Source organism: Oncorhynchus kisutch, linkage group LG17 (genome assembly GCF_002021735.2).
Source record: "Oncorhynchus kisutch isolate 150728-3 linkage group LG17, Okis_V2, whole genome shotgun sequence".
Taxonomy (NCBI): Eukaryota; Metazoa; Chordata; class Actinopteri; order Salmoniformes; family Salmonidae; genus Oncorhynchus; species Oncorhynchus kisutch.
Genome location: NC_034190.2, coordinates 62,286,376 through 62,303,858, shown reverse-complemented (window position 1 = coordinate 62,303,858; position 17,483 = coordinate 62,286,376). Strand labels below are relative to the sequence as shown.

At 43.2% G+C, this 17,483-nt stretch overlaps 1 protein-coding gene across 1 annotated transcript in view; it reads right to left on the bottom strand.

The window, feature by feature from the left end:
• Positions 1–3,319: 3,319 nt before the first annotated feature.
• The window catches only part of ano11 (anoctamin 11), a 53,353-nt gene continuing 39,189 nt past the window's right edge, over positions 3,320–17,483 (bottom strand). The window contains exon 24 of the mRNA XM_031794329.1: positions 3,320–3,493. Coding sequence (XP_031650189.1) covers positions 3,438–3,493 — 56 coding nt within the window. The 3' untranslated portion in view covers positions 3,320–3,437. The remainder of the gene's footprint in view (positions 3,494–17,483) is intronic.

Here is a 17,483-nt window from a genome sequence, read left to right as displayed (position 1 = left end):
CGTGCGACCTGCTGCTTAGGGGAGAGAAAGAGAGAGAGAGAGACAAAGACACAGAGACACAGAGAGAGAGAGAGAGAGAGAGAGAGAGAGAGAGAGAGAGAGAGAGAGGTAGTAAACAAAGCATTGGGCGAGGCTACTGTTGATTGCAAGGATGGATTCTCTTTCAATGAAGTAAAATGAAAGTTAGAGGACAAAGAGTATAGTGGAGGCCTCCCGGGTGGCGCAGTGGTTAAGGGCGCTGTACTGCAGCGCCAGCTGTGCCATCAGAGACTCTGGGTTAGAGACTCTTGGCCTAGTGTCGTCCGGGTTAGGGAGGGCTTGGCCGGTAGGTATGTCCTTGTCTCATCGCGCACCAGCGACTCCTGTGGCGGGCCGGGCGCAGTGCGTGCTAACCAAGGTTGCCAGGTGCACAGTGTTTCCTCCGACACATTGGTGCGGCTGGCTTCCGGGTTGGATGCGCGCTGTGTTAAGAAGCAGTGCGGCTTGGTTGGGTTGTGTATCGGAGGACGCATGACTTTCAACCTTCGTCTCTCCGGAGCCCGTACGGGAGTTGTAGCGATGAGACAAGATAGTAGCTAATAAAACAATTGGATACCACGAAACTGGGGAGAAAAAGGGGTAAAAAAACAAACAAAAAAACTAAAACAAAGAGTATAGTGAAGAAGAGAAGCCGACGAGGGGAATGTCCTCGGGGACAAGTTTTAATATTGTAGTGGACAAAGATGAGAAGAACGTTCGCACGGCCAAATGGACTGTCTGCAACTAGCTCTTTAGGTTTGATGCAATTTTCTACCTTTCATTTATTTATTTAGTATTTATTATCAATTGTTTAGTCATTAATAATAATAATAATAATTATTATAGGCCTGTTGTAAAATAAATAGCATTAGCCTATTACTGTCATTTGTTGGGTATGCCTAAGGTAGGCAACCACCTTTGTTGGTAATAGCTGCAATATAAGCCTGTTCAAAACTTTTTTTAAGATTTCATTCTTTTGCCATTTTTGTTGTAATGTTGTGTTTGTTGCAATATAATAGAATTACCTGTAGGCCCACTATGCTACTCGCACTCAAACCATGAAAAGGAATAACCATAGAAGGCAAGATGTAAACAATGACTTTACTTACTTTTAATCTTACCCTAATAAAGTTAAGCAATTTTTGTGAAAGTTTGGTGTGGTGTGGCTATTGTTAGGTTTAGAATAGGTTTAGCTACTGCAGGCCTGTGAAGGCAGTGCGCGTCGGCACTACAACTGACTCCGACAGTGGAACTTGAGGTGAGGAATAATGTTTTAGGTCTACCAGAGTTACTCCTTTAATCAAAAAATACAATGCTTATCTTTATAAAAATACTCTGCTAGAAAATTTACGAATTAGCCTCTTTCTGTACGCCTATATCTGTATAGCAGTAGTAGCTTCTCTGACAAGTATAAAGAAATGCATGTCAATGTAGAGAACACGATGCCGGCATATCTCTATCTTTGTCTTGGTCTCTATAGCGCTAGGCCTAATGTTGTCTCCCTTAATATTTTTTTATATGAATATCATACAGTTGACGCCCAGACCTATGCCTATATGCAAGTAATGCCCTGATGCATTTAGTGCTCAAATCTCTGACAGCTAAACCATGTGGTACACAATTATTGTTTTAGGAAATTAAAAACCAATAAAACAATAGACTATATGTTTTGAATATGCTACACATTGAAAAACAACAATAGTTTTTTTAAAGTTGCTATTGGCAGTTTTTAAAGACACGTAACTGTGGATAATTTGGCTAATATAGTTTGTTTATTGATGGCACTGGCAGTGCACAGTTGGAGGTTTCTTTCTCTCTCTACTCTCGGATCTGAAAGGGTCTCTCGGATCTGAACCAGCATGGGTCTGTTTGGGTCTGTTTTCCAAGGTCCTTTTTGGGTCTGACTGTCCGAGGGTCCATTTAGAACGGTCTGTTTAATTTCTTCAAATTAATTTATGTATATCGGGTCAGGTGGACCCATGAAGAACTCTAGATGGAGGTGGAGGAAACTAGCAGACACACAACCACCACAGAATGTTGCCTCAAATTGCAAAATTATTTATTAGCATTCTTGGCTAATGCGGGACACTTACAGTCAGCGCTGGGGCTGAGGTTGCTGGAGGTCTGCCTGTCACGGGAAGCCACGCGAGCCGACAACGACTTGCCTAGCTTTAGCGTGAACGAGTTCTTCCTCTGGGACAGCTGCAGCCGTGAGATCAGCTCAGAGGCAGAGAAGCGCCGCCGCTCATGTTCCGCCATACGGGAGCAGGCTAAAGCGCTCCCCCCGGTGGCCGAGGAATTCTCTACAGCCCCAGAGTTCAAGACAGAGGAGTCCTCTGACGACCGATGTGGCTCTGCGGACAGAGGTGGAATCTTTGGAGGGTTGGGGGTTTGGGGGTCTACGGCACCCCCTGTTGATGAGGGACTCACGGCGTCTTCAGGGTCTCCCCTGAGGTCCTCTTCCAGAAAGAAGTCAAAGGGTCCTGGGAAAAGGTAGTCGCCGTCCAGAATGGGGCTGGCCAGAGACTCGTCACTCAGGCTGTCTGGTGAGTACACCCGCACCTTACGCCCTGGGACACAACACAAACAAGACTCAGGTGAAAATGCTCCCCCCCTGAATTACAGTCCAGTCATATTGGATATGGACATGTGCAAAATATTTCTGAAGTAAGTGTGATTTTTAAGTCCTACAGATAAAAATAGGTGAAGGGGGATAAAACATTCTCATGATGAGGACTAACAGAGAGTTGAAGATTTGAAATGGATAGATACTGTACATACGGATGGACTTTTCCCTGAGGGAGCTCTGTGATGACCTCCTCTGGGGTCGACAGGTATCTGGGCTCTGCAGCCATGGAAGCTCAGGAGAGGATGGAGAGCCAGGTGGCTGAGAGTCCCAGGAGTCTGTGTCTCTGTACAGGGAGGACAGAGGGAGGGACAGGGGCAGGCTGAGGGCTGCGTGGAGGGGAAGAAACACAGATGACACCGTCATGGGTCTCTCATGCTCCTGCACTGGAGGGTTAGTCCTGATATCTTCCTGGATAACCAGCTCAACCTCGCCCCCTAGCATCGGAGAGTGTAAACTCAGGTTCGTATTAGTATCAGTGTAATAATCACTTCTCCCACTGCCAATTTGTGCTTCACTCGTGTGTTTAGGATGATTCAGAGACAACGGGCTGAAGCGTTGAGTGTCTGCAGTTGGGGAGCCCCAGCCTTTGACGCTGGGTGTCACAGGCGGCTGCAGCTCGATGAAGGTCAGAGTCTCCTGCTGACACACAGCGATGTGCTTGTGGTGGCACTGCCGGAGGAGAGGCATGTCGTCCGGGGCCTCGCTCAAAGCCTGGGACTCGCCTGAGACCGGGATCCACATAATGGGGCTCTTTCCTCGGAAACGGAAGGCGTGTAGATGAGGCTGGAAGTCAGGGAGAGGGAAGAATCCATACCCAGGAAGCATGACTGAGAGAACACATGGGAGCTGCAGAAGAAAGGAGAAAATGTTTTTGCCATAAACTTCAATTGCCAACATAATATCCTCTTGCCATATCTGGCAAAACAGCACTGACTGTAGGCTATATTGTATTAACTTATCTTTGTTAAACACTTCATAATTTGGTCTCGTTCCTGCTTCCCTCTATAGAAGGCATGAAATGCAGTTGAGCAGGTCGAGAACCTCAAGTTCCTCAGTGTACAAATCTTTAAGGACTTAAAATGCTCCACTCACACGGGCACAGTCCTGAAGAAGGCGCAACAGCGGCTCTTCCCCCTCAGAAAGTTGAAAAGGTTTGGCATGGGCCCTCAAATCCTCGAAAAACTCTACAGCTGCACCATTGAGAGCATCTTAACTGTCTGCAGCATTGCTTGGTATGGAAACAGCACTCCCCTCGATTGCATGGCGCTACAGAGGGAGGAGCGGACAGCCCAGTACATCACTGGGGCCAAGCTCCCTGCCATCCAGGACCTCTACGTCAGGCAGTGTCTAAAGCTAGGCCTAGAAAATTGTTAAAGACTCCAGCCAACCAAGCAATAGACTGTTCTCTCTGGCTCCGCACGGCAAGCGGTACCGTTGCAACAAGTCTGACACCAACAGGCTCCTGAACAGCTTCTATCCACAAGCCATAAGACTGCTAAATAGCTAACAGAATGGCTACACGGACTATCTGAGTTGACCCTTGCACTGACAGGACTTTTCTGCACACTCACAGGACTCTACGCACTCACCCACACTGACACTTCAACACACACATAAAATGCACACACATTTATACTGACTTTACATTTTTGCACATTTATAAAAAATAAAAAACTGAAATATAACATTTACATAAGTATTCGGACACTTTACTCAGTGCTTTGTTGAAGCACCTTTGGCAGCGATTACAGCGTCAATTCTTCTTGGGTATGACGCTACAAGCTTGGCACTCCCGTATTTGGGAGTTTCTCCCATTCTTCTCTGCAGATCCTCTCAAGCTCTGTCAGGTTGGATGGGAAGCGTCACTGCACAGCTATTTTCAGGTCTCTCCAGAGATGTTAGATCGGCTTCAAGTCCGGGCTCTGGCTGGGCCATTCAAGGACATTCAGGGACTTGTCCCGAAGCCATTGCTTACAGTTTGTGTATGCCAAAACAGGCCCCCTCCACTCATAATTGTCCAGGTTTTGTAATGTATACTGTTCACAAATTGTATGTTTCCTGTGATATATTCAGTTTGTTCTACCTCTCACTCACTATGTAACAATCTCTTGTGGACAGTGTGAAAGATATACTCGTTGAGGAAGAAGTCTGTTCATTGGAGCACAATGGAGGTTGAACTTGGATACATGTATAGGAGTGTGCCTTTCACCTGCCCCCCCCCCCCCCCCCAGGACTGGCCCTGTGCGGCTGCTGAGCCATGACTTCCTGCTTTAATTAAAGACTGCTCCACATACAGCTCTCAGCCCCCTGTATTTATTCTCCACACACACACACCTCCTTCATCTACAGATGGCATGGCCAGTGCCACAACAGACACACATTCAGAACCCTTCAACAGACGGCCAAACCAAGTGAGACAGTATCCTCAGCCCCTGTGACCTTTCACCCTTTCACTTGAGAATATAGACCCATCTTTCTCTCACAGTGTTTAACCTTTAACCTGGATGTTATGATCAGTGGTCAATAGATTCAGAGAGAGAGAGAGAGAGAGAGAGAGAGAGAGAGAGAGAGAGAGAGAGAGAGAGGAGAGAGAGAGAGAGAGAGAGGGAAGGGAGAAAGAGAGTCACAGTCTGGGCCGTTGGCCCACAAATGATTCATCCACTGACTCATGAATAAGAGTACTGAACTTCACACTAGTGTTACTAACTATAAGGAAATTATGAACACTGAGGGATGTTCTTGGAATGTATACGGGTTTTCAAACCCAGACAGTGAGTATGATTACCATTTATACTAGTGTCTTGGGGTAGTGGAGTATTGCATTTAATCAATTTGAAACTACTTCCAGACCTTCATAATGCTGTGATAGTTTCTCACAACAGACCTTCATAATGATGTGATAGTTTCTCACAACAGACCTTCATAATGCTGTGATAGTTTCTCACAACAGACCTTCATAATTCTGTGATAGTTTCTCACCACATACTTGATTGATATACTCAGATAGACAAAGAAAAAAGAGGTAGCCTTCTAAGTAAAAGAACATCCTCCTAGCCATCGGTCTCTTCCTACTGCACCCCTCCTCACAGCACAGGTAACTCTCTTTACTCTCTCTCTAACACCACTCAGGTAACAGGCACAGGCTCCCAGTTAAAGAGAGACACACACGGACGCACACCTGCTGCACAAACAGCTCCTTCTCCTTTCACATAACCACACCCACTCGTGAGTGCACAGATAGGCAAGTTGCAGCCCTCTCTGCCTCGTACGCACGCACACACTCACAAAAGCACACACAAATGCAGACACAATCGGTTGCCTGTTCCCTGCTTTAGACAAAGGCCTTCTTTATCCTTATGGCTCGGGGTAGGTTGCCTGGTACACAAGATATCTAAGAGGGTGTGGGAACTGTTTGTGATCCTTCCACACTAGAGAAGAGTAAATTACTCTCACAGTAAATGAATGCATCTTGAATATATACAGTGCACTCCATAATTATTGGGACAGTGAAGCATTTTTTCTTCTTTTGGCTCTATACTTTAAATGTTGGACGAGGTTAAAGTCCCAACTGTCAGATTTAATCTGAGGGTTATTTCATCCATATCGGGTGAACAGTTTAGAAATTACAGCACTTTTTGTAGTTCATAGTAGTCCCCTCATTTTAGGGGACCAAAAGTATTGGGACAAATTCACCCTGTATATGCACAGTGCATTGGGAAAGTATTCAGACCCCTTGACCTTTTTCCACATTATGTTACGTTACAGCCTCATTCTAAAATGGATGAAATTATTTTTTCCCTCATCAATCTACACACAGTATACCATAATGACAAAGCAAAAAACAGGTTATTAAACATTTTTGCTGAAATATCACATTTACATTAGTATTCAGACACTTCACTCAGTACTTTGTTTAAACACCTTTGGCAGAGATTACGCTACAAGCTTGGCACATCTGTATTTGGGTAGTTTCTCCCATTCTTCTCTGCAGATCCTCTCAAGCTCTGTCAGGTTAGCTGGGGAGCGTCACTCCAAATCTATTTTCAGGTCTCTCCAGAGATGTTAGATCGGATTCAAGTCCGTGCTCTTGCTGGTCCACTGAAGGACATTCAGAGACTTGTCCCAAAGCCACTCCTGCGTTGTCTTGCCTGAGTGCTTAGGGTCGTATTGGAAGGTGAACCTTCGCCCCAGTCTGAGGTCCTGAGTGCTCTGGAGCAGGTGTTCATCAAGGATCATCAAGGATCTCTCTGTACTTTGTTGATCTGTTCATCTTTCCCTCGATCCTGACTAATCTCCCAGTCCGTGCCGCTGAAAAACATTCCCACAGCATGATGATGCCACCACCATCCCTTACCGCAGGGATGGTGCCAGGTTTCCTCCAGACGTGACGCTTGGCATTCAGGCCAAATAGTTCAATCTTGGTTTCATCAGACCAGAGAATCTTGTTTCTCATGGTCTGAGAGTCCTTTAGGTGCCTTTGGGCAAACTCCAAGGCTGTCACGTGCATGTTACTGAGGAGTGTCTTCCGTCTGGCCACTCTACCATAAAGGCCTGATTGGTGGAGTGCTGCAGAGATGGTTGTCCTTCTGCAAGGTTCTCCCATCTCCGCAGAGGATCTCTGGAGCTCTGTCAGAGTAACCATCGGTTTCTTGGTCACCTCCCCTGACCAAGGCCCTTCTCCCCCGATTGCTTAGTTTGGCTGGGCGGCCAGCTATAAGAGTCTTGGTGGTTCCAAACTTCTTCCATTTAAGAATGATGGAGGCCACTGTGTTCTTGGGGACCTTCAATGCTGCAGACATTTTTTGGTACCCTTCCCCAGATCTGTGCCTCGACACAATCCTGTCTCGTACCTCTAGGGACAATTCCTTCAACCTCATGGCTTGGTCTTTGCTCTGACATGCACTGTCAACTGTGGGAACTTATATAGACAGGTGTGTGCCTTTCCAAATCATGTTCAATAAATAGAATTTACCACAGGTGGACTCCAGTTAAGTTTAAGAAACATCTCAAGGATGATCAATGGAAACAGATGCACCTGAGCTCAATTTCGAGTCTCATAGCAAAGGGTCTAAATACTTAGGTAAATAAGGTATTTCTGTTAATGTTTAATACATTTGCAAACATTCCTCAAAACCTAATTTTCGCTTTGTCATAATGGGGTATTGTGTGTAGATTGATGAGAACAAATAATAATTTAATATATTTTAGAATAAAGCCTTAACTAACAAAGTATGGAAAACGTCAAGGGGTCTGAAAACTTTCCGAATGCACTGTATTTTAAAGTAGTAAAAACAAAGTATTTGGTCCCATAACACACAATGACTACATCAAGCTTGTGTCTCTACAAATTTGTTGGATTAATTTGCTGTTTGTTTTGGTTGTGTTTCAGATTATTTTGTGCCCAATTGAAATGAACGGTAAATAATGTATTGTGTCATTCTGGAGTCAGAATATATTTCTAAACAATTCTACATATAAATGGATATTACCATGATTACGGATAATCCTGAATGAATCGTGAATAATGATGAGTGATAAAGTTACAGACACACAAATATCATCCATCCCACAAAATGCTAACCTCCCCTTGTTTTGCAAGGGTGAGATGTTAGCATGTCTTAGGGGATATGATATTTGTGTCTATAATTTTCTCACTAATTTGTAGTGTCACAAGCTTGATGTAGTCATTGTGTGCTATGAATATGGAACCAAATACTTAACCTTTTAATAAGTGAATTTGTCCCGATACTTTTGGTTCTCTAAAATGGGGGGGGGACTACGTAAAATTTCTAAACGGTTCACCCAATGTGGATGTGTAAAGATGTGCGCTGAGAGTCAGGAAGCAAGTTCAGGGAGTGAGTGTTTTTAATAAATAAATGCAACATAAAACAAAACAAGAACAACGCACAGACTTAACACTGGAACCGAAACAGAAACAACATTGCCTGGGGAAGGAACAAAAGTGAGGAACATATATAGGGAAGGTAATCAGGGAGGTGATGGAGTCCAGGTGTCTGATGACGCTCAGGTGCACGTAACGATGGTGACAGATACGCACCATAATGAGCAGCCTGATGACCTAGAATCCGGAGAGGGAGCACACATGACAAGATGAAAATACCCTCAAATTAAGCGGACAGTCTTCCCTTTAACCTCATAGTCATTATTTGATATTGTCACAGGCGTCGTAAGAAGCGGACCAAAGTGCAGCGTGGTGAGCGCACATATTTATTAGAATGTCACCAACAAAAACAATATACAAGCCGACCGTGAAGCTTAACAGGGCTATGATGCCTCTAACAAAGTTAACTACCCACACTGAAAGGAGGGAAAAGGGCTACCTAAGTATGATTCCCAATCAGAGACAACTATAGGCAGCTGTCCCTGATTGAAAACCATACCCGGCCAAAATATAGAAATAAAGAAACATAGAAAAGAAAACATAGAATGCCCACCCCACATCACACCCTGACCTAACCAAATAGAGAAATAAAACGGTCAGGGCGTGACAGATATCAAATCGAACTTTGAGTATTGAGCCAAAAGAAGAAAAAAATGCCTCACTGGCCCAATAATTAGGGCACTGTACATGTCAGGTGGGGAAAATGTTATTACCAAAGCAGTGTGGGATAGTATAAGAGACACAAGTTGGCTGACACACACTCAGTTAGTTAGATGGTCAAACACACATGTACAATAAGACAGTATCCAGTCTGAGTCTATAACCTGTTCATATCCAGTCTACAACTGTGTTGTGCCCCAAAGCCTTAGGGTGTCGCTACTATCATGCAGCAAAACATGTAACACCTTGCAAACCTGCCATGTCTGCCCATCCATCTAGGCACCGCATCTACTGATAACTGCCAACAAGGTCATCTCCATAAATACATCCGAGTAAGTTATGTATTTCATGCACTCATTACATTTCTAATGAAGTTACATTTTCATTCATTCAATTCAAAAGTTTATAATTTGATTTTGGTTATAAGGTGTTATTTGGGAGTGTTATGAACTTTGGTGTAGGTGTTTCTGTGTCATTTTAGTAAGCCATTGTAAGACAGAATGTCTACATCGTTAATTAGTAGTACACTAGCATCTCTTTTGAATATGATTAAGAACAATGTAATTTGTGGCATAATCCCGTTTCAGACTCATATATCATGGATATGACCATAAATTCAGGAAACAGCCGAGGGAGTATTCCCCTACCACATCGACGGGACAGTAGAGGAGAAGGTGGAAAGTTTTATGTTCCTCATCACTGACAAACTGAAATGGTCCACCCACACAGACTGTGTGGTGAAGAAGTCGTAAGAGTGCCTCTTCAATTTCAGAAGGCTGAAGAAATTTGTCTTGTCACCTAAAACCCTCACAAACTTTTACAGATGTACAATTGAGAGCATCCTGTCGGGCTGTATCACCGCCTGGTACGGCAACTGCACCGCCCACAACCGCAGGGATCTCCAGAGGGTAATGCGGTCTGCACAACGCATCCCTGGGGGCAAACTACCTGCCCTCCAGGACACCTACAGCACCCGATGTCACAGGAAGGCCAAAAAGATAATCAAGGACAACAACCACCCGAGCCACTGCCTGTTCACCCCACTATCACCCAGAAGGCGAGGTCAGTACAGGTGCATCAAAGCTGGGACCGAGAGACTGAAATATCTATCTCAAGGCCATCAGACTGTTAAATAGCCATCACTAACACAGAGAGGCTGCTTCCTATATGCATGGACTTGAAATCATTGGCCACTTTAATAAATGGAATACTAGTTACTTTAATAATGCCACTCTAATAATGTTTACATATCTTGCATTACTCATCTCAAATGTATAAACTGTATAATATTCTATACGATTCTACTGTATCTTAAATATGCCGCTCTGACATTGCTCGTCTATATGTTTATATATTTTTAATTCCATTCCTTTATGTGTATTGGGTGTATGTTGTAAAATTGTTAGATATTACTTGTTAAATATTGCTGCACTGTCGGAACTAGAAGCACAAGCATTTCGCTACACCCGCAATAACATCTGCTAAACACGTGTATGTGACCAATAGAATTTGATTTGAAATTCAATTCTGATTCAAGTCTCCATGTCACGTTCTGACCTTAGTTCCTTTTTTATGTCTTTGTGTTAGGTTGGTCAGGGTGTGAGTTGGGGTGGGTAGTCTTTGTTCTTTTTTCTAGGTTGTTACATTTCTATGTGTTTGGCCTAGTATGGTTCTCAATCAGAGGCAAGTGTCGTTCGTTGTCTCTGATTGAGAATCATACTTAGGTAGCCTGTTTTCCCCATTTTGGTTGTGGGTGTTTGTTTTCTGTCTCTGCACCAGACAGAACTGTTTCGTTTTTGTATTTTTCAGTGTTCTATTAAAAATTATTATGAACACGTACGACGCTGCACCTTGGTCCTCACCTTCTTCCACCTACGACGTTCGTTACACTCCATGTCTGTATCCTCAGACACTTTAAGTTAGCATGTTTTCCGTTTGGCAGGACAAACCATAAAGACAGAACATAGTGTGATCTCTATGGGATAGACATGGTAATAATGTCATCGTGGTATTCACAGCAGTTAAACAAGCACATTGTGACTGTGGTAATATGGTATGATGACTGGTGTCACTGTTGGGATTGATTAACAGCCTTACGACAGTCAACACTCAAGAGTCAGTCCTCCTCAATCTCGATCAACTTGCATAAATCTCTCTGTATCTCTTCCCAGTTTCAAATGGAAAGTCAGGGGACAGACAGGGACTTGTCCTGAAGATGGAGTCGTGCGTCTCCTCCATGTCCCTTATCCAGAGTCATGTGGTCTGTTATGGGATGAGTGTGTTTGAGCAGGCGGAGCAGAGTGGCCTGGCGGTGTGGTGTGACCCCGTCCTGTGTGTGTGTGAGGAGGCAGTGAAGCCCTGTCACATCGTGACATTAATCGGCCTGCAGTACATTGGGGGACTCTGCCACTATGCCATAGACATCCGATATACCCTATGTGACATCATTGGACTCTGCACTATCGGCTATGCTGGTGAGGCACTGCCATATCATTGAAATGGCCAGACTGGGCTTTCCCATTCAAGTTAAGTTCTAGTAATTATATTTCTATGGGCAAAGTGGTATCGGACTATGAAGGAGATTATCAAACCTTTCCTCCACTAGAACTGAGAGTAATGTGAGGAGATTCATTCAGGACTGGATACTGAGATGAAAATGACATCAAATGTATTTATTATGAAACCCCACCTGAAAAGCAATTGCAACACTCTGAACCACTTACTGCGACCATTCCCTCAAAATCAAAAGACTAAAGTGTATAGTCGTTGATGTGACTTGCTGGGTAGATGTTTTTAAAAAGGGGTATTCTGATTTCTCCTTGTCTGCTGTGTGCACCCATAGGTGAGGTTCTCTGAGGCCATGGATGGGAAAGACAGTGCCCTTAATGTTGACACTTGGTGTGGGTCCTAAGCCTGTTCAGATCCTAGGGCAGCTACCCCTGCCCTTTTAAGACATACTGACATTCTGGCTTACCATGGCACAAAGAACTGACATACATGGAGAACTTTGGTGGACGGACACACACCTGAGTATAGCGAGAGAGTGATTTTAGCTGTCTTTGATTAGAGGGACACAACATTAGAAAGATTTCTTGTTGAGTATATGACCTCCGACAAACTCGGCAAAGAGTCGGGATCCTAGCTAACAGACAGCACAAACAACAATTTATTATTTAAAAGCCCACAAAAATGTGGAGCATCTCGCATGTAAATAATAAGGCATCTGCAGCTTTGCCATCCCCCTCTCGGTGCACCAGCACATCCTGTCCCCTCAACAATAATATCCCCCCTGTCAAAGAGACAGATTGTGTGAGGGAGACGAGCAGCAGACACAGACTCGGCTTAGTCAGGAGGGTAAGTTTCAAACCTGGGGTTCAAATACTATTAGAAATCATTTCAAATACTTTAGCTGTGCTTGATTGAGCTTCTGTGTCACAATGAACCATTAGAAAAGTCCCAAAAGTACAATCCCCGCCCATCTGGCACTTTAGGCAGGGTAAAGTCAAAATATTTGAACGATTTAAAAAAGTATTTGAATCCAAATCTGACGAGTTTATGAAGGACGTACTCTAATTAAAGGCTGATTTCTTGTCTCAACTCAGATATCAAAATATTAGCAAATGTGCTCTATTATTGCTTTGTATTGATCTGTTAATTTATCTAGGTTAGTCTCATTTAGATTACATTTATTTTGCAAGATGCTGCCTAATAGATGGGGATAAATGACTAATTACATTACATCTTCTTCTAGGAATAGCATTGAATTCAGGTGAATGCCATAATATTGAATTGTAAAAAGTAGGCTAAGGATGAACTGAAGACCTCTCATCACAAAGCAAACTGAAGCCCTGAGATGTTTGAACTTTTCAACAATCCTGTGTGAGAATCCACATCATCGTAACAATGGACAGCACTGTTTCATTGACGATGGTAGATCCATAAATTTGGATGCATTTGTGAAGGCCTTAAATAACTTATGACTTTGAAAAGTAAGGCAAAGGAATCTTGCCCAAGTTCTGTTATAGATGTGTTATTTACATTTAGTTCAGATCCACTCAAACAGCTTTCAATCAAAGATTGCTTAATTCAGATCTGATCATGTGTCAGAACTTGTACATGTACTTTGAACATTCTGTTGATGCATCTGTGGTATTCATCCACTTCTCCCTCTTTCTCTGCTCCAGTTTCGATCCAAGACAGCATTTTTTGTCTTTCTCTCTCCTTTATAATCTGGACAGGTATGGACAAGTCAACTGAGGGCTGCTTGTTTTGAAACATGATTGGGGTTGGTAGAGAAACCACCTCAAAGTTGAATAGGCTGGCAGGTAGCCTAGCAGTTAAGAGTGTTGAGCCAGTAACTGGAAGTTTGCTAGTTCTAATCCCCAACCTGACTTGGTTAAAAATGTGTCTATGTCCCCTTGAGCAAGGCACTTAACCCTAATTCCTCTGGATAAGAGCATCTGTGAAATTACTAAAATATATGCAGTAATATTCGTTTTGCATGTGGGGGGGAAATACAAACTATTAAAAAACAAAGGATGAAAGAGCACAGCCTCAGGAGGTGAAATGGAGTCAGGCTAAATGCTAACATTTGAACATTTCAAAGGACAAACTCCATAGTTCTCTTTGAAGTTGGCAAGTAAATGACTGACACTGTACCTTGCAGCCATATCTGGGGTTCATTTTTGAACAGAATACTAACATGTACAACTGAAGGGATTAACTCATGAAGAACACTGCACAACTGTCTTTGATTGAAGAACTGTTTAACTTTATTGTAGGACAGAAATTTATTATTGTGCATGAGTGCATATGTGCATGTGTGAAACCCTCCCTATATCAATTTAGATTATGTGAGGCCATAGCCAACTCAGTGGTTGGAACAGCCTGCAGGCTTCAGCTCTAGATGGGTGTACAAGAAACATTGTCAGGAAGGGCCTTTCACACAGCCCGTGAGCCAAGCTTCCTCTCAGCTCTGGTTTATAATTCACACAGCCCGTGAGCCAAGCTTCCTCTCAGCTCTGGTTTATAATTCACACAGCCCGTGAGCCAAGCTTCCTCTCAGCTCTGGTTTATAATTCACACAGCCTGTGAGCCAAGCTTCCTCTCAGCTCTGGTTTATAATTCACACAGCCCGTGAGCCAAGCTTCCTTTCAGCTCTGGTTTATAATTCACACAACCCGTGAGCCAAGCTTCCTTTCAGTTCTGGTTTATAATTCACACAGCCCGTGAGCCAAGCTTACTCTCAGTTCGGGTTTATAATTCACACAGCCCGTGAGCCAAGCTTCCTTTCAGCTCTGGTTTATAATTCACACAGCCCGTGAGCCAAGCTTCCTTTCAGCTCTGGTTTATAATTCACACAGCCCGTGACACCAAGCTTCCTCTCAGCTCGGGTTTATAATTCACATAGAGGACCAGGGCCAAAATTTCCCCTCAGCTCTGTTTTATAATTCAAATACAGGATCCACCACACACACTCATAAACAAAAGGAGAAACAGACAAGTTTGTGAATCTAATGGGTATTTTAAAATATATGTTTTCTATATGAGATATCAAGAGGAAAAACTGGTTGGTTGTTTTATGTTATGTACATTTTTAGATTTATCATTCCATCCTTTCCACGTTTGATCAATGTACTGTACGTATCAACGTGATGTTACTACAGAAAATGTGTCAAATGTATAATAAAAAGTCACACTTGCTTACAATTTAAATTATATGTACATCATCGTGGGCACACTGCCTGCCCTCCAGGACATCTACAGCATATGGGGCCACAGGAAGGCTAAGATGATCATCAAGAACCTCAACCACCCGAGTCACAGCCTGTTCACCCCCTTAACATCTAGAACACGTAGACAGTACAGGTGCAGCAAAGCTGGGACCGAGAGACTGATAAACAGCATCTATATCCAGGCCATCAAACAGTCATCACTAGCCTTCCTCTGCCCAGTACCCTGCCCTGAACCTTAGCCAGCAGCATACCACCCTGCATCTCACTGCTGGCTTGTCTCTGAAGCAGGGTTGGTCCCTGGATGGGAAACCAGATGTTGCTGGAAGTGGTGTTGGAGGGCCAGTAGGAGGCACTTTTGCCTCTTGCCCCCCCCCCAAAATATCCCAATGCCCCAGGGTGCTGTCTTTCAGATGGGATGCTAATTGGATGTCCTGACTCTGTGGTCAATAAAGATCCCATAGCACTTATCGTAAGACTAGGGGTGCTAACCCCGGTTTCCTAGCTAAATTCCCAATCTGGCCCTCATACCATCATGGCCACCTAATCATCCCCAGCTTCCAATTGGCTCATTCATCTCCCCTGTAGATATTCCTCAGGTTGTTGCTGTAAATTAGAATTTGTTCTGTGAGCTTACCTGGTAAAATAAGGGTTAAATGAAAGACACAGTCAATACCCAGCTACCACCCAGAACTCTACCCTGCACCTTAGAGACTGCTGCCCTATGTACATTCACACTCCTTGACTTTTTCCACATTTTGTTACGTTACATCCTTATTCTAAAATTGATTGAATTGCTATTATAATGACAAAGCAAAAACAGTTTTTTTTTTACATTTTTGGTAACTTATAAAAAAAAAAAATGAAATATTATATTTATGCAGCGACGCTCCTGACAGAGCTTGAGGGGATTTGCAGAGAAGAATGGGAGAAATTTTCCAAATACAGACGTGCCAAGCTTGTAGCGTCATACCCAAGAAGACTCAGTGCTGTAATTGCTGCCAAAGGTGCTTCAACAAACTACTGGATAAAGGGTCTGAATACTTATGTAAATGTGATATTTTTATAAATTAGCAAAAATGTCTATAAACCTGTTTTTGCTTTGTCATTATGGGGTATTGTGTGTAAATTGATGAGGGAAAAATACAATTTAAAGCATTTTAAAATAAGGCTGTAAAGTAACAAAATGTGCAAAAAGTCAAGGGGTCTGAATACTTTCCGAAGCCACTGTACACCTCTAGCCACTCTCACCCATGCATACGTGTACACACTCAAACACAGCCACAAGTGCACATTAAATACACAGCACACACATGCATACACACAAACACACACACGTGCATACATGTATACACACACAGACTGTCTGAGTGACAAGTGATGGGGCAGGTGCTCCAGAGAGAGGGAGGGGAGGGGCGTAGGGAGGGAATATGAAGGAAAGAGAAGGGGAGGGAGTAAAGTGTACACTGCAGTAAATTAAGTTGTAAACCTCAGTGAGGTCTAAGTGAAGGCACATCACTCTTGACCTCAAATAAAAATCCATCACTCAACTGTTGACTCACAGCAAGAAAACATTAGATCAACATAGTCATAACATGATAACTAATAATAACCATTATGGATATTCTAAGTTTATAGTAATATACAGGCCATTTCCCTGGAATGATTTACCACTGACTCAATGATCAGTGATGATAAGGAACCCACCAGGCATAGTTGAACCAACCTTCTGTCAATGTTTCCACCACAGCTGTGTTTTTGTCTGTGGGGTCTGAGTCAGTCAAGTTATGGCTGTCTCCTTCACCTCCCCCAGACAACAAACATTACTATATGGCTGTGACATCACAGACGGTGGGAAGCCCCCACAGCCACACAATAATTATGGTCTGATCAAAAGAGTGCTTTAGTCACAACATTACCCAATATGTGTTATGGTATATTCTATTATATTTGCCTATATGATAAAATTACTCTGTCAATACTTTCCTTTCCACAGCAATTTATTCTGGTGTTAAAATTGCTTAGGAGCAAAACAGTCAGTGATCAAGGGATATGTTTAATTTCCCAACGAAAGATACATTCAACTTGGACAATTATGCAATCTATATTGAATCTGTTTATGTAAAGTGAAACATTGGCTCTTAATTCATTTTTATGTACAGATCCTCATATAAGCCTGGAGTGCAGCAGCTGTTGTATGTCTATCCGTTTCTGCAAGTAGATATATGCTATAAGCCAGTAGGCAAATCAGTAGCACAGACTCACACACAGAGATATACCCTCTCACACATTCATTCAACCAGCACAGACACAGACAGAGACACGCACAGGCTCGGACGCAGGCACACACACTCACACACAGTCTTTTCCCAATGACAGCGCACTTAGTCATACACAAGACAGACTAAATTACTTGTGGGTATTCTCTAAGCATCACCTTGGCACTCTCTCTCACTACAGTCATTAGTGTGACATCAACTATCTATATCTAAACAAGAAGTCGTCTTTGGGGACATGGCCTCAATCAAACTTAGTTTAAAAA